The following is an 18321-nucleotide window of genomic DNA, read 5'->3' as shown; positions in this document are numbered from 1 at the left end:
ATCAGAACTGTTCTTGACATTTTGACTTACCTTTCTACTGCTGTTGTTGAGTTCTATTTTCCACATCCTAAAACTCTTGCCAAAAGTTGAACATTGAGCATAAGGAACACAGAGTTATTCTGGAGTAATTCTGTGGTTTTTCTGTTATAATTTTTGTTTGCAATCAACTTTCACTTTTGATCAATAAAGTATAATCTAATGTTTAGCACAGGATAAACCTTTTGCGCTCTGAAAACTTTCGCTACTAATGGTCAGCATGTCACCTGGACCTTCGGATAAGCAACAGCGTCCCCTAGTGTTACAAATTGTGTACCTCAGATGTCGCAATGTACTATTATTGGCATCCTTTTTACGGCAAACGCCGATCAATGTAATTTTGATCTAGCAGCAGGTTAGTGGTCTTCAGAGCTGGTGAAATATAACTCAACAAGTTCCGAGGACCATTATGCAGATCCATAAAGAGGCAGACAAAACTGTCTTTGTGGCTAATTTAGGCAGTTCAGCTAATGAGGAAATTCTTTTCGAGCTATTTTTGCAGGTAGGCTCCTATTTTCCACAGGCTCTAAAACTTGACGAAATACATGGCAATGGATGTGTGTGTGAAATAAAACCACTAGCGTTTACTCCAGCTGAGCTGTCTGCCTGTCTGTGTAATCATTAGTCCAAGCAGTCATTCACCGTTTCGTTTCTTCCGTTTAAGAAACGATTGCAACAGAATTGGCATAATGAATACACCCCTGGTGACAGTGGTTGCAGCCCAACTGCAGTTGGCTCTCTCTGTGGGTGGAAATTAATTTGTGTTTTCAATTTAAAATACATGTTGGCCAAATTCCTTTGTCATCTGTTTCATGCGGTAGTGTCATTGGTTTGATTTCTATCAAGCCAAAGCACTTTTTACACTAAATGTGAAAAACATGCAGAGATGATAAGATTGAGAATCAGGATAAGGCCACATCCAGTGATGTTGGTGGCCACAGGTGAAATGCAACAAAAAGGAAGTTGCACAGCAATATAATGTCTTATCTGTAAAAAAATAAATCATTATCTGCATCTGGTGTTTCACGTTTACATCGTGCCTTGTTTCATACCACCAGGCTGGGCCACTGAAGAAGGTCACCATCGCTCGAGACCGCGAGGGTCGCCAAAGGTCATATGGGTTTGTGTATTACAAGCATGCTGAAGCTGTACCCTATGCCATTGCCTTGCTGAATGGCACTTGGCTCTTTGGCCGTCAAATCAGGCTGCAGTACGGCACCGGTAGGCCAGTGTTTTGTATCATAATTAAGAATTGCAGCTTTCAACTCACCCTTTTGGACTTATGAAGTTTGCAGAGCAGCAATTTAGCATCAGGACGTTTCCAAAACCTATTAATTCATAATTTGCTCTGTACATGAAGCAGGTTGTGTTCTTAAAGTAACTGTTGTTTCAGCTACTTAGGGATATCAGTGCATTGTAGATAGGTAGGGTGGAGGTTTTTAGGCCCTCCCCCTTGCCCCCCTGTAGGTAGCTCCCACCAGGATGGGGGATCTGGACCTCAAGGCACAGAGGATGACCGTGATGACCCTTCACATGACACACCCAGGTGAATCGGGCCAGACCATGTCATTTCAGAGCGTCTTCGTTTTGGCTAATGTTATGAACAGATTGTATCTAATGCTTGACCGTCTGTTTATTCTTCTTAGTATGAACGCAGGCCTCCCAGAGTCATCTGTGTTCCACTTCACAGGGCGTGCTGATGGCAGCGTCTCCTGCCAGGACAAGTTACACTGGAGCAACATGGTGAGGACTCACTGGGAATTAGAGGGAGATATTTTCAACATTCAGTACTTTGAATGCATTCAGTTGTGCAACTGACTAGATATCTCCCTTTCCTTGTAAAACAAATTAGGTGCTTGACTAGCAGTTTTTTTTTTGTGTGTTGTAGGTGCGTGGCTACCCTTCTGAGCAGTACCCTCTGAGTATCATCCCTCCCCAGCCTCACTACTATGTCCCCCCGTCACCCTTGTGTCCCCCTATTGCCCCCCTGCTGCCCTGGCCAATGCCAGGATATCCCCAATGGGCCCTTACACGACCCCCCTGTCCCAGCCAGGGTCAGGCCCTCCTGCTCCCCCTGCCTCCCAGCTCTACCCAGCCCAACAAGCAGACAGCTCACCAAAGTGAAGGGCCTAAGAGGCAGACAGCTCAGCAAGGAGAAGGGGAGCCTGCGAAGCTACGCAAACACAGAAGAAGCAGGGAGAGCAGACTGCAGAGGCACAGGAACAGATGCAAAAAGTGAGCACAAACACTCAAATAAACAATTAGCATTGATCATCCACATACAAGTTTAAACGTGTAGCATACGCTCAAGAGTCAAGACCCTAATATACTAAGATGCCCACAAGCTGTGTGGTTGTGAGGATTGTCATTTTCTCAGCTTTACAAATGCACAAACACTGTACAACCATTAAAGACCGGCTGCTCTTAAATATAGCCCACAGTATTCCTTTGAATATTCCTGTACAAATATATGTATTTATCTATTTACGCAGTTTTGTTTCATATGCTCTGACTGTTTTTCTGTTTGATCGTCTGGTGTTTACACCAAATAAATTGCACATTTCCTGAAGGAAAAGGAACTTAAATGTTTGGCAATTTGATTTATGAGTTCAAGTGATTTTTGCACACAGATTATTGGAACGCAAGCAGCACTTCTAACTGTGTGACAGAATTAGGCATAACTGTCATCATTCTCATTGTCCCCACCATGAAATCGGGGAGGGGACTGTGGATGTGTCTCTGTCCGTTAGTACGTTAGTTACACGCAATATCACAGACAGCACTTGCCTGATTTGGACTAAACTTGATTGAATGATGTATCTTGCCATTGAGATCTGGCGTTTACAAAATTACACTGATTGACCCAAGGCGGGAGCTATAGTAATTAACTGAAATGTGATAGTCACATGCGATCTCAACTGTGCCAAGGGGGGCTGCATTATTCGTGGGGGAACGATGTTTACTGTTGCTTTGTTTTAAGTTGGATGTGTAGGTAGATTCAAGAATGATGGTCACTTCTAGTAGCAGAAACTATTCCTTTTTCTGACCTCGCATCATGTAGCTCATTTAGAATAGGGCTTAAACAAATCTGGTGTTGATACTTGCACATGATTATACTTAGATTCTATCTAAATATTCTATTTAGCCAGAATCACCTTTGATCTATTTAGATGGAATTACCTTAGCTCTGATGTAATGTTTATGACGGAGGACTTCCGGTATGGTTCTCCTTCATTTTATTGCTTTGGTAATAAACAATGCTGTATGAACTCTGATTGACAGCTTTAGTGAGAGCTGAATTTAGCGCATAGATTAAATAAGTAGCGAACTCTGACTTAGGCAATATCTGAGCCTTAGTAATTTACTATGAGGACGCATGTTGTCTGATGTTCTAGAAGGAATTCCATGTCAGAGAGGGCGACAAGAGCGATGTCACTATCAGAGGGTACCTTCTGTGATAAGGTGGCATTAATAGCTCACTCACATATCAGTGTTCAAAGTCTACTTGAAGACAGGAGTGGATTTATGTTTCTGCGATGGATATTATGTAGAATATACCTTTCTTGTAGTGTGTATGTGTTTGATAGTTTGTGCGTGGACGTTGAGTGTACAAAATATTAAGAAAATCTGCTCTGTCCACGACAGACTGTCCAGGTGAATCCATGTGAAATCTACAGTATGATCCCTTATTGATGTCACTTGTTAAATCCACTTCAGTCAGTGTAGACGAGGGAGAGGAGACCGGTTAAAGAAGGACTTTTAAGCCTTGGGACAATTGAGACATGGATAGTGTATGTGTGCCATTCAGAGGGTGAACGGGTAAAACAAAATATTTAAGTGCCTTTGAACGGGGTATGGTACTGTAGTAGGTGCCAGGCGCACCGGTTTGTGTCAAGAACTGCAATGCTGCTGGGTGTTTCACGCTCAACAGTTTCCTGTATATATCAAGAATGGTCCACCACCATTCTATATATCAAGAATGGTCCACCAAAGGACATCCAGCCAACTTGACACAACTGTGGGAAGCATTGGATTCAACATGGGCCAGCATCCCTGTGGAACGCTTTTGACACCATGTAGAATCCATGCCCTGACGAATTGAGGCTGTTCTGAGGGCAAAAGGGGGTGGGTGTAACTCAATATTAGGAAAGTGTTCATAATGTTTGGTATATGCAGTGCACCCTACATGTGTGTGGAGTATCGTCCGTTTGGAAGTTGTATTCTTTTATTTCATCGTATCACATGCTGTCAGATTGATATAGGTTTGGGGGTGAAGGGACTGTCCCAACCCCCGTCCTTTAGACCAACTTACTTCTTTTGTCGTTCTCAGTGCTCTTGTTATTAAGGACACTCATTAGTGAGATCACCAGTGATGCAGCATAGATTGGCTATCACTTTGTTGTTCCAGTGCACAATAAAAGGTTTACTGCTGCCCCTCACAGAGATAAAGGGCCAAGCTCTCATGAATAAGTAGCCCTGCTCATGGGAGAGCAGAGAAATTCTCCTCGGCGGAGAGTCAAAGAAGCAGGCTGTAGATACAACAGAAAACGTAGGACGTAGTTGGAGACTCACTCCACAGTGCAGAATCCTGTGATAGTTCATGACAGTGAAAGTGATTGAATCACAGGGAATTCAGTGTGAGGTGTCAGCTGAAGGACAAGAAGACCGCGTGAGCGTGTGAGGACGTCAGGGAGCCATGTGGCGTGGGAAGCGACGTTGGTCGTCCACGGAGGTGCTGCTGAGTGTCCTGTGTCTGACCCTGCTGGCGGTGTGTGTCAGCCTCATCATCATCACCTGGCTCGCCATGCAGACTGACTGTGAGAAAAAACACTCCAGACTTTTGTTTTCTTTCCTCCCATTTCTGTCACTAAAACGGTCAGTATGTTTGTATAGAAATCAAATGTAATACTCTATGCTCCATATAACTTCTGGGTAAAACATATCCATTTGCCATAGTTTTGTTTTTGATCTGTTGGTCTTATATGGAGTGACAAGTGTCAGTCACTTACAGTATGTGTGTTTGCCACAGTGGACCAGTGTGTACTAGGTGGGACTGAGTCTGTGTTCAGTGGGAGGCTGGTCATTACGAGGGGGGCTGTGTTTACTGAGAAGCTGAGAAACAGGAGCAGTCTGCAGTTCAAGTCCCTGGCCTTCGACACAGAGCATCTGGTATGTCGGGATACCATACACACACGTATCATTCTCCTGTCCACTCTCCTACACACTTTAGCCTTGTATTATAAATACTGTATTTTCTCACAGATATCTGACGCTTACAGCCGTGGCTCCCTCAATAATGACTTCAAGGCCTGTGAAGTTTTAGAATTCAGGTGAGACAGTATGTGTATAATGATGTTTACAAATGACAACCTCATAGCATAGTTACATATACTGAAAGTGACAATGTCATTATAGCATTTCTGACCATGAATCCCCCCATGTGACAGCAATGGCAGTGTGGTGGTGAACTTTGACCTGCAGTTTCGTCAGAGTGTGGAGGTGAAGGAGGCAGAGCAGCAGCTGGTGGCTGGGCTTCAGAGCACTGGGGGCCTGGTGGTTAACCAAAATAGCGTCCAGGTCACAGGTATACAGTAAATCTGGAAAGTATTTAGACCCCTTTATTTTTTCCCACATTTTGTTACGTTACAGCCTTATTCTAAAATGGATGAAATCGTTTTTTTTGACAAAGCTAAAATAGGTTTTTAGATTTTTTTGCAAATGTTATAAATTACTGGGAGTTTATATATGAAGTGTGTGACTCTCTTTATTTTTTATAGTTTATTGCAAATGTATTAAAAACAACTGAAATATCACATTTACATAAGTATTCACACACTTTACTCAGTACTTTGCTGAAGCACCTTGGGCAGTGATTACAGCCTCGAGTCATCGTGGGTATGACGCTACAAGCTTGGCACACTTGTATTTGGGGAGTTTCTTCCATTGTCTGCAGATCCTCTCATGCTTTGTCAGGTTGGATGGGGAGTTTCGCTGCACAGCTATTTTCAGGTCTCTCCAGAGATTTTCGATCGGTTTCAAGTCCGGGCTTTGACTGGGACACTCAAGGACATTCAGAGACTTGTCCCGAAGCCACTCCTGCATTGTCTTGGTTGTGTGCTTAGGGTTGTTGTACTGTTGGAAGGTGAACTTTCACCCCAGTCTGAGTTCCACAGCGCTCTGGAGCAGTTCTTCATGAAGGATCTCTCTGTACTTTGCACCGTTGATCTTTCCCTTGATCCTGACTAGTCTTCCAGTGCCTGCTACTGAAAAACATCTCCACAGCATGATTCTTCCACCACGCTTCGCCAGATTTCCTCCAGACGTGACGCTTGGCATTCTGGCCAAAGAGTTCAATCTTGGTTTCATCAGACCAGAGAATATTGTTTCTAATGGTCTGAGAGTCTTTAGGTGCCTTTTGGCAAACTCCAAGTGGGCTGTCATATGCCTTTTACTGAGGAGTGGCTTCCGTATGGCCACTCTACCATAAAGGCCTGATTGGTGTGAGTGCTGCGGAGATGGTTGTCCTTCTGGAAGGTTCTCCCATCTCCACAGAGGAACTCTGGAGCTCTGTCAAAGTGACCATCGGGTTCTTGGTCACCTCCCTGACCAAGGCCCTTCTCCCTCGATTGCTCAGTTTGGCCGGGAGGCCAGCTCTAGGAAGAGTCTTGGTGGTTCCAAACTTCTTCCATTTAAGAATTATGGAGGCCACTGTGTTCTTGGGGACCTTCAATGCTGCAGAATTTATTTGGTCCCCTTCCCCAGATCTGTGCCCGACACAATCCTGTCTCGGAGCTCTACGGACAAGTCCTTCGACCTCATGGCTTGGTTTTTTCTCTGACATGCACTGTCAACAGTGGGACCTTATATAGACTTTCTAAATCATGCCCAATCAATATAATTAACCACAGGTGGACTCAAATGAAGTCGTAAAAACATCTCAAAGATGATCAATGGAAACAGGATGCATCTGAGCAAAATTTTTCAAGTCTCATAGCAAAGGGTCTGGATACTTATGTAAATAAGGTATTTCTGTCTTCTAGGTTTAATACATTTGCGAACATTTCTAAAAACCTGTTTTCACTTTGTCATTATGGGTTATTTTGTGTAGAATGATGAGGAAAATGTTTTATTTGATCCATTTCAGAATAAGGCTGTAACGTAACAAAATGTGGAAAAAGGTAGAGTCAGAATACTTTCCGTATGCACTGTAGGTGTAAAACACACCTTACATACCGATTCATGATCATAGTATTGGGAGGAAAATGGGATCTAGATCTATTACCACGTTATTCATCCAGAAGACTTGTGTGAAATGCAGCATTGAGAATTTGAACCTATATGATGTTTGTGTTTAGTGAAAGAGGACCTAACTACATACCAGCCGACCTCTTCAACCAAACTGACCACCACACCTCATCTTTCCACTACATCTTCTTCAGGTGAGAACGGAATCGATAGGAAACACTTACAGTAGATTAGTCGTACTGTAGTACTGTACCAGTACCATTTTTTAAAAACATTTAATTGATGATGGCGAATGATGATTAATGTCCACAGGGAAATGCCCACCTTATCATATGGCCTGTGGGGATGGTACTACATGTGTGGCCACCATGCAGTTTTGTGACGGAGTAGACAATTGTCCTGATGGCTCAGATGAAAACCATACTCTCTGTGGTGAGTGTTTGAGACTCAGTGTTTGCTGATTATGTAACCTCGTCCCTACACTCTTAGAAAAAATTATTCCAAAATTGTTCTTCGGCTGTCCCCATAGGATAACCCTTTTTGGTTCCAGGTAGAACCCTTTTTGGTTCCAGGTAGAATCCTTTTTGGGGTTCCATTTAGAACCCTCTAGGTGAGATCCGGCTGGTGGATGAGTAATAATGAAGTGGATAAACATTGTTCTTGAATATATAGATGGTACAGAGTAACAAGAATGCCATGTCAACGCACAATGTGGGGTCTGGTAATGTGGTCATGAGTGCATTGGTAGTATAATAGACTTGAACTGTGTGGATATCTCTCATATTTTCATAGCAACAAAGTGCGATGGCCAATTCCTTCTTCTTGGTCCTACGGGCTCCTTCCATTCTGAAAACTTCCCTCTCCTCTACAACAATGGCATGATTTGCCGCTGGGTCATACGGTAGTCCTGCTTCTCATACTAATTACACACTACTCACTTTCATATACTTTTACCTGACATACCAGTGCTACCTCTTTACTTTTTGTGCTACCTTAATTAAAAATATTTTTTTTATATATACAGTACCAGTCAAAAGTTTGGAGAAACCTACTCATTCTATGGTTTTTCTTTATTTTTACTATTTTCTACATTGTAGAATAATAGTGAAGACATCAAAACTATGAAATAACACATATGGAATCATGTCGTAACCCAAAAAGTGTGACAAATATATTTCATATTTGAGATTCTTCAAAGTTGCCACCCTTTCCCTTGATGACAGCTTTGCACGCTCTTGGCATACTCTCATGAGGTAGTCACCTGGAATGCATTTCAATTAACAGATGTGCCTTGTAAAAAGTTAATTTGTGGAATTTCTTTCCTTCTTAATGCGTTTGAGCCAATCAGTTGTGTTGTGTCAAGGTAGGGGTGGTATACAGAAGATAGCCCTATTTGGTAAAAGACCAAGTCCATATTATGGCAAGAACAGCTCAAATAAGCAAAGAAAAACCACAGTCCATCATTACTTTAAGACATGAAGATCAGTCAATACGGAAAATTTCAAGAACTTTGCAGGGAGACGACAGTCCATTAATACTTCAAGACATGAAGGTCAGTCAACGTTTCGTGAAGTGCAGTCGCAAAAACCATCAAGCGCTATGATGAAACTGGCTCTCATGAGGACCGCCACAGGAAAGGAAGACCCAGAGTTACCTCTGCTGCAGAGGATAAGTTCATTAGAGCTACCAGCCTCAGAAATTGCAGCCCAAATAAATGCTTCACAGAGTTTAAGTAACAGACACATCTCAACATCAACTGTTCAGAGGAGACTGAGAGAATCAGGCCTTCATGGTCAAATTGACGCAAAGAAATGACTACTAAAGGACACCAATGAGAAGAAGAGACTTGCTTGGGCCAAGAAACACGAGCAATGGACATTAGACCGGTGGAAATCTGTCCTTTGGTCTGATGAGTCCAAATTTGAGATTTTTGGTTCCAACCGCCGTGTCTTTGTGAGACGCAGAGTAGCTGAACGGATGATCTCTGCATGTGTGGTTCTCACCGTGAAGCATGGAGGAGGAGGAGGTGTAATAGTGTGGGTTTACTACATGTTATTTCATAGTTTTGATGTCTTCACTATTATTTTACAATGTAGAAAATAGTACAAATAAAGAAAAACCCCTTGAATTAGTAGATGTGTCCAAACTTTTGACTGGTACTGTATATTTTTTATTTTTAGAGTTCAGAAAGGACTGGCCATAACGATGAATTTCCACTCATTCGACACAGAAGAAGAGATTGATACTCTCAGTCTGTATGAGGGCACAGGACAGGGGAAAAATCTGACATGTAAGTATATAACACTCCTGAGCAAATATGTACTAATTTCTATACAGCAAAATATCTATATTAAACTACAGTAATAGCACACCTACCACCCACTATGGCTGTGTTTCAGACCTGCTGTCAGGCCGTTCCCCAGGCACTGTGTGGCTGCTGTCTGACAAGGCCACTGTTGAGTTCTCTTCTGACGATTACAACAATTTCCAAGGATTTAATGCCACCTACTCAGCAGAAGACATCAGCAACCTCTCTAGTAAACTTAAAGCAGCGTATCCCAAACTCAGTCCCCGGGACCCTAAGGGGTGCACGTTTTGGTTCTTGCACTAACACTACACAGCTGATTCAAATGATCAAAGCTTGATGATTAGTTTATTATTTGAATCAGCTGTGTAGTCCTAGGGCAATAACCAAAACGTGCACCCCTTGGGGTCCCGAGGACTGAGTTTGGGAAACCCTGACTAAAAGATTTCCTTTGAAGTTATCAAAACAAACTAGAAGGAAGATTGCAATAGGATTTGGTTTTGGGTCTCTGTGAAATGACCGTGACAGTGTTCCTCTCTGTCCTCTCAGATGAGGAGAGGCTGAGCTGCTCCTTTGAGGAGGGCCTGTGTTTCTGGAGGCAGGAGCCTGAGGATGAAGGGGACTGGATACGCACCAATTTCCCCACATTCCCCCCTTTCACAGGCCCAAACTTTGACCATACATTTGGTAACCAATCAGGTGTGTCATTGTGTGACAAGACATTACTTTACTTAGCTGAGACTTTACGATTTTATTTCGAAGCCGCATTGCTGCAGTTTGTTTCTGTTCTTTGACTGTTATTGTGTTCTGACGAAACAGGCTACTACATTGTCACACCGGGAAGCCCTGGCCAGTGGGAGAAGAACTTCAAGATCCGCAGCCTCCGATTAGCTCACTCAAAGGAACCGATGTGTCTGAAGTTCTGGTAAGTCAAATCAAATTACATCAGCTGATATCTCAAAGTGCTGTACAGAAACCCAGCCTAAAACCACAAACAGTAAGCAATGCCTGTGTAGAAGCACGGTGGCTAGGAAAAACTCCCTAGAAAGGCCAAAACCTAGAGAGGAACCAGGCTATGAGGGGTGGCCAGTCCTCTTCTGGCTGTGCCGGGTGGAGATTATAACAGAACATGGCCAAGATGTTCAAATGTTCATAAATGACCAGCATGGTCAAATAATAATAATCACAGTAGTTGTCGAGGGTGCAACAGTCAGCACCCAGTGACCCTCTCTCCCTCTATTCATGTACTGTCTGTGGATATCCATCTCTAAACACATAGCCTCTCACCAGATGTGCATTTATGCTACTTGTTGCTCCAGGTACCACATGTATGGAGAGAATGTGCATCGGCTGAGGGTGTTGGTAGAGAGACGGTCAACTTCTGTGGTCAGAGAAGCTTCAGTCATTGTGGTCTTCCAGAAGGAGGGGAACTATGGAGATAACTGGCACTTCGGCCAGGTCACCCTGAACAGCACAGCTGATGCAACGGTCAGAGCGCTCTGAATCCCACATGGTGTAATTGCCACGCTGTTATACTTGGCTGTGCATGTTACGTCTGTCTATAAGGATCTGTCTCTTCGCTGTGATGTTCTTCTCCAGGTGGTTTTTGAGGCTCAGAAGAAGGGGGGTATGAAGAATGACATCGCCCTGGATGACATTAGTCTGACAAATGGTCCCTGTGGGGCGGACCCACCAGACCCAACAGTGGTTCCCACCCCTACAACACCACCTCCAATACCTCGTATGTTACTCTTAAAACCACATAGCCTTCACATGGAACACTTTGACACAGGCCGTCCATTCCGAACAGAACCACCCCTTCATCGTTAACCAGCACACTCATCCACTACCACTGAGTCACCAACTCGCCCTCTCTCACCTGACAATCACTGTTCTTTGTCCGTTAATGTCACGTGTCCTTGTTTTCCATGGTTGCATCTAAAGCGTGTATTCCTTCCTCTTTCTCAGCTGACTGTGGAGGACCTTTTGACCTCTGGGAACACAACTCTACATTCAGCTCCCCCAACTACCCACACTCCTATGGAAACAAGGCTTCTTGTATGAACTTAGTTTTTTGTTCAATTTTTCCCTAATTGTTTGAAATGTGGTGTTCATACATCTGTCTATCCTGGGCAAGGTTTGTGGACTCTTCATGCCAGGGAAGGATGGAACATCCTGCTTCACTTCCTGGATTTTGACGTTGAGTCGACCTATGACATGGTGGAGGTGCGGGATGGGGCGGGGCCACAGTCTGAACTGCTTGGTGAGTCTCTGACCCTCCGCCTACTGTGACGTCCTTCCTACACGAGCCTCTGTCATGTTACCATGACACTGTTAGTTGTTATTGAAAATGCAGGTGAGGTTTACTGTGGTGAATTGATGCGTGTTTCTTTGTCAGGTGTCTTCACTGGTACTGATGCTACCTTTCCAGATGTGATCTCCACAGCCAATCAGATCACAGTGATGTTCTTTACAGACAGTACAGGGTATGGCAGAGGGTTCCGTGCCAACTTCACATCAGGATTAGCACTGGGCATGCCAAGTAAGATTTTATATTAAGTAACCAATTCAACATTCTAAAGTCCAAGATTAGTAGTTCTGAATGAACCTTACCTGATGTACTCTTTGTTCTTCAATAGCCAAGTAACCAAACTGCCTTTGTCATTTCAAATTCCAGAGCCTTGTGTCACTGGGCTATATCGGTGTCAGTCTGGAGAATGTATCTCCAATGTCAGTGTGTGTAACGGCCAACCAGACTGCGCTGACTCCTCAGACGAAGCTGACTGTGGTGAGTAAAACAAATGAAGCTGTGACCCTGTTCACACCCATACAGCAATTCATGCCAATTAAAGGCACGTGGGCCAAAAGACTGGTAAAGTGGTTCTCCATGATTCTATGCGTTGTAGTGCATCAGGTATCAGTGGACAGTACGAGTGTCAGACATCTGCAGCTCCAGGTCCAGACCACCCGGTACACAACCTGTGGTCAACACTGGAACTCTCAGCTCTCCCACTTCATGTGTCGTTACCTGGGCTACAGGTGAGACCTCTTGCGTGTTGTGTGTGTGTGTGTGTTGTTGGTGTGTGTGTGTGTGGTGTGTGTGTGTGTGTGTGTGTGTGTGCTGTGTGTGTGTGTGTGTGTGTGTGTGTGTGAGAAACAGTCATTCTTTGTATGTTTGACAGAGTGAAGGACATGAAGTCAGTCACTGTGTTAACATGTACTCTAGATCAGGAAGTGCCCTGCTCATACCCTCCACAGAGAAAGACTCTCCCTTCACCACCGTGAGTGTGGCAGCCAACGGTACCCTGGACCTGACCCCCAGGTACACTACATTCAACAAACAGCTTTCATTTACGTTAAAAAAAAGAAGAAGTAATTTAGCAGACGCTCTTATCCAGAGCTACTTACAGGAGCAATTAAGTGCCTTGCTCAAGGGCACATCGACAGATTTTTCACCTTGTCGGCTCGGGAATTGAGGAAATCCAACCTTTCGGTTACTGGCCCAACCCTCTTAACCGCTAGGCTACCTGCTTCTAATAATTCAACTTTGATTTCACAGTCATACCAACATCCAACCTGTTTGTTTCTATTTCCCATAGTGAAAAATGTACGGGTGAAAAGGTTATATCTTTGGAATGTGACAACCAACGTGAGTATGAAAAGCATAAAGCATCAACATAGTAACATGATACATACTGTAAGTACTCATTCACATATAGACATTGACACATTTTGACAAATGAACAAAATACACTCAAAAAACACTATGCTGTGCATTGTAGCGTGTGGCGTTCGTATGGTCTCCCAGAAGATGGATCAAAGTGGGTCCACTGAACGAAGGATGGAGGAGAAAGGAGAGGAGGAGTCAGAGGAGAGTGGAACTGTCAGAGTGGTGGGAGGGACAGACTCTCGTAAGGGGGCGTGGCCATGGATGGTGTCGCTGTACTTTAGGGGTCGCCATGTGTGTGGAGCTACTCTGATTGACAACGAGTGGTTGGTTACCGCTGCACACTGCGTTTATGGGTGAGGAATCCTTCTCTGCATTTATACTGTTTGTTTATGCTCCTGTATTCACCTTTACTTTGTCTACACTGTAAATATACACTGTGTATACACCTGAGCCTCACCTTTCTCTGCACACAACATGTCACATGTTTCTGTGCATTTACCCTCAACTGAGTTTGACCTATTGGAGTACAGAGTAGCTCCACCATTGTTTATCTGGTCCGTACATTTGGAGTTTTACAGCCCATGTCTACATTGACGGTTGTCTTTTTATCCTGCAGGAAAAATATTCACATTTCCAACTGGGAGGCAGTTTTGGGCCTTCACTCCCAGGACAGTGTAGATGTCCTCCCATCACAGACCCGAAAGGTTGACCACATCATCATGAACAAACACTACAACAGACGGACCAAGGATGCTGACATCGCAATGATGCACCTTCAAACAAACGTCAACTTCACAGGTGTGCAATCAAACACCCCTCTGCGCTACATAGCCTGCGAGTTTGACCTTATGTCAGATTGGCACTGAGCACAAGCGGCCGTGTCATGTTGTGTTCATATAAAGTGGATTATTAAGTAGATGTACCTCACATATTCACACAGGTCCACACACACAGGATATTATATTCACACAGGTCCACACACACAGGATTATAATCTTCACACAGTCCAACACCACACAGGATATAATATTCACACAGATCCACACACACAGGATATAATATTCACACAGATCCACACACACAGATATAATATTCACACAGATCCACACACACAGGATATAAATTCACACAGATCCACACACCACGATATAATTTCACACAGATCCACACACCACAAGTATTAATCTTCACACAGACCACACACACAGGATATAATATTCACACAAGTCCACACACACAGGATATAATATCACACAGGTCCACACACACAGATATAATATTCACAACAATCCACACAGAAGATATATAATATTCACACGATCCCACCACACACAGGATATAATATTCACACAGATCCACACACACAGGATATAATATTCACACAGGTCCACACACACAGGATATAATATTCACACAGATCCTTCTTTTACAGATTACATTCAACCCATCTGTCTGCCAGCAAGTGACCAGCAGTTTGAGGCTGGGAGGAAGTGTTTCATTGCAGGCTGGGGAGCAGAAGTAGAGCAAGGTTAGGACTCTGGTGTCACTCAATCAAATCAAATGAAATGTTATTTGTCACATACACGTGTTTAGCAGTTGTTATTGCGGGTGTAGCGAAATTCTTGTGTTTCTAGCTCCAACAGTGCAGTAATATCTAACAAGTAATGTCTAACAATACACCCAATCTAATGTAAAGGAATGGAATTAAGAATATATAAATATTTGGACGAGCAATGTCAGAGCGGCATAGAGTAAGATACAGTAGAACAGGACAGAATACAGTATATACATCTGAGATGTAATGGAAAATATGTAAACATTATTATTAAAGTGACTAGCGTTCCAATTATTAAAGTTGCCAGTGAGTTCAAGTCAATGTATAGGACAACAGCCTCTAATGTGCTAGTGATGGCTATTTAACAGTCTGATGACCTTGAGATAGAAGCTGTTTTTCAGTCTCTTGGTCCCAGCTTTGATGCACCTGTACTGACCTCGCCTTCTGGATATTAGCGGGGTGAACAGGCAGTGGCTTGGGTGGTTGTTGTCCTTGATGATCTTTTTGGCCTTCCTGTGAAATCGGGTGCTGTAGGTGTCCTGGAGGGCAGGTAGTTTGCCCTCGATGATGCGCTGGGCAGACCGCACCACCCTCTGGAGAGCCCTGCGGTTGCGGGCGGTGCAGTTGCCGTACCAGGCGGTGATACAGCCCGACAGGATGCTCTCAATTGTAAAAGCTTGTGAGGGTTTTAGGTGCCAAGCCAAATTTCTTCAGCCTCCTGAGTTAGTTGTCATTAACAGGTTAATCTGAGGATGTGGTTGATGAAAAGCGCCATACAATTGAAATTGATCATTATAATTGATGTATGTGTCTGTAAATGTTATTATTCCCTCCAGGCACAGCAGCTAATGTGCTGCAGCAGGCAGTGCTGCCCCTGGTGAGCCGCTCTGAGTGTCAGAAGCTGCTGCCTGAGTACAACATTACAGCCAGGATGGTGTGTGCCGGCTACTCTGAGGGGGGAGTGGACTCCTGCCAGGTACATGGATTTCAATGGTCGTAACCCTCTGTGGGCAGAACACGCTACATGTCTGTGAAAGAACTGCACCAGGAAAACTTTCAGATAGTATACTGTCCCAGGGCAGCAAAAGATGGTATACTGCCCCCAAGGCAGCACTGGATAGTAAAGTTTGGGTATTTGTGTATTGTACAGTACAATGCCAGCTGTACACAATGCCATCCACAGTTAGTAATATCCATGTACAGTGTGTGAGAATTATGTCCACTGACTGTGTCTTCCTGTTGTTTTAGGGGGACTCTGGAGGTCCACTCATGTGTGAAGAGGATGGCCACTGGGTGCAGGTGGGCGTGATTTCTTTTGGTGTGGGGTGTGGCCGCCCCCAGCGCCCTAGTGTGTACGCCCTGGTCTCCCAGTTCGCTGACTGGGTCGTCCAGACCAGACGGCTCTCCTGAACACTGGGGACACTGGGATTACAGGCTCCAGGGAAACAGAATATTCAGTCCTGAATTAGGATCATATGCAGTCATGGTTATTAAATCAATCAATGCGTTTGAATAAGTACAATGGTGTAACACAGCTTTACAGGGATATTCAAAATATGTAAAAAATAATTGTTTGCAAATCTATGCTATCTTATACTTCCCATGGCTGGGCCCGAAGAAAAAAATCAGTGGCTGTGCCTACAACACAAATGAGACTTCCCATGGCTGGCCCTGAAGCATAAATTAAATGTTGTGAAATTATGACACAAGATGGCAGTATCTTGCGTATTATGTTTTGGAGATGATATGTTTTTTTCACACCACAATGCCTTGTGAATTACAGTGATGTTGTATGCATTTGATCTTAACACCAGAGACAAACCTTACTGTCAATAAATGTTTACATATTTCCTATTCCTTTTCAAGTCATTGAATGGTAAAAGTTGGGGCTGAATAATTAGAATGCTCACGTACTGTATACACTGAGTGTATCAAACATTATGAACACCTAATATTGAGTTGCACCCCCACTTTTGTCCTCAGAACAGCCTCAATTCGTTGGGGCATGGACTCTACAAGGTGTCGAAAGCGTTCCACAGGAATGCTGGCCCATGTTGACTCCAATGCTTCCCACAGTTGTGTCAAGTTGGCTGGATGTCCTTTGGTTGGTGGACCATTCTTGATACACAATCTGTTGAACGTGAAACACCCAGCAGCATTGCAGTTCTTGACACAAATCTGCCTGGCACCTACTACCATACCACGTTCAAAGCCACTTAAATATTTTGTCTTTCCCATTCACCCTCTGAATTGCACACATACACAATCCATGTCTCAAGGCTTAAAAATCCTTCTTTAACCTGTCTCATCCCCTTCATCTACACTGACTGAAGTGGATTTAACAAGAGACATCAATAAGGGATCATAGCTTTTGGCTGAATTCACATGGTCAGTCTATGTCATGGAAAGAGCAGTTCTGAATGTTTTGTATTCTCAGTGTATGTTGTCACTGTTCTGAGAGAGGAGTGCGTTGCACGCCAGGTGCAAAATACAGGGATTATGTGTCCTATGCTTTTCACCACGGCTAGACGACACGCCCAAGGATCTGGCAGATTGTAGATAACATCAGCAAACTGCCCGGGAGACAAATAGAGTGCTGGCAGTGAGAGGGTGTAACCTGCTCTGTTCTCAGCTGACCAGCGACGTGGTTCCACCTGCATAGAGTTATGTTTGTTCTTCTAGCATGAAGGGAGGGACAGACTAAAACACGGAGTACTCTGCAATGGGAAGACGCAGACTGTAGACCATCAGTGGCTTGGTTATCTAAATGTCTGATTTTCAGTTTCCTTTCAACTTACGTTCTATTTCCTTTATCACCTCACCTGTAGTGGAATCAGTTAGTGATTGCTGCCAACTTAGGAACTATGACAGTGTATAATTTGAACTTGGATCTCGGTTTCCTAAGCAATGAAGAGGCACATGCTGTTGTTGAAGTTCTAGAGAGAGACAAGCGTCTAAAGGAGATTGAAAAGGAGAGGATTGGGTAAGTGAGAGATCGTCTACTTTAGCGTAAAATAACTGCATTTGATTTTTAAAAGTTGGATTTGAGATGAAAAGGCAAGCTGGTTGAATCGTGGGTTTCTGTCTGTTTTTCTCTCTGTGTGTGTAGCTACATACTTTATGTCCGACTAATCATTTATACTTGTGTGCTCACCAGACGTCTGCTTGAGCAGCGGGGGGACAGAAAGTCTGTGTTAGGATGGCCGGAGAACCTGAGAAACCAGCAGACTAACAAGATCAGTGTCCACCCATCCCAGGCACCACACAGCACTAACATAGGTGAGGGCAGACCACCAGATACACTGTCTACACCAGTGGAGGCTGCTGAGGGGAGAACGGTTCATAATAATACCGGAACGGTGCAAATTCAATGGAAACTATGTGTTTGATTATTTGATATATGGATATATCCCCCCACATTCTGAAATTGCATTTCATTTCTCCCCCCCCCCCCCCCCCCCCATATTTATCATTGAAGGGTGATTACAAAAACGGGCACGGTGCTTTAGG

The 18321-nt window shown here is 43.8% G+C and overlaps 3 protein-coding genes across 3 annotated transcripts in view; 2 read left to right on the top strand and 1 right to left on the bottom strand.

Annotated features, from left to right (window-relative positions):
- Positions 1-12550, bottom strand: part of lipia (lipase, member Ia) — a 31634-nt gene extending 19084 nt beyond the window's left edge. The window contains exon 1 of the mRNA XM_070434620.1: positions 12541-12550. The gene's annotated coding sequence lies outside the window, so the exon portion shown is untranslated. The remainder of the gene's footprint in view (positions 1-12540) is intronic.
- On the top strand, positions 352-2606 carry rbm11 (RNA binding motif protein 11). The gene is made up of 5 exons (XM_023968730.1): positions 352-538; positions 1095-1257; positions 1504-1582; positions 1683-1779; positions 1925-2606. The coding sequence occupies exons 1-5, from the start codon at positions 446-448 to the stop codon at positions 2273-2275; spliced, it is 783 nt and encodes a 260-aa protein (XP_023824498.1). The 5' UTR covers positions 352-445; the 3' UTR covers positions 2276-2606.
- Positions 4532-16554, top strand: tmprss15 (transmembrane serine protease 15). Its single transcript, XM_023967611.2, has 25 exons — positions 4532-4853; positions 5066-5205; positions 5299-5366; positions 5484-5620; positions 7392-7475; positions 7594-7713; positions 8074-8182; positions 9462-9571; positions 9681-9818; positions 10136-10285; positions 10406-10511; positions 10906-11074; positions 11186-11327; positions 11555-11644; positions 11724-11849; positions 11985-12128; positions 12264-12374; positions 12493-12625; positions 12813-12908; positions 13186-13235; positions 13369-13609; positions 13873-14054; positions 14689-14784; positions 15648-15787; positions 16060-16554. Exons 1-25 carry the CDS (start codon positions 4733-4735, stop codon positions 16219-16221), a joined length of 3165 nt encoding a protein of 1054 aa, XP_023823379.1. The 5' UTR covers positions 4532-4732; the 3' UTR covers positions 16222-16554.
- The last annotated feature ends 1767 nt before the right edge of the window (positions 16555-18321 follow it).

Source organism: Salvelinus sp. IW2-2015, linkage group LG23 (assembly GCF_002910315.2).
Source record: "Salvelinus sp. IW2-2015 linkage group LG23, ASM291031v2, whole genome shotgun sequence".
Taxonomy (NCBI): domain Eukaryota; kingdom Metazoa; phylum Chordata; class Actinopteri; order Salmoniformes; family Salmonidae; genus Salvelinus; species Salvelinus sp. IW2-2015.
Note: the sequence above shows the minus strand (reverse complement) of the source record. Positions and strands in the feature narration are given on the sequence as shown.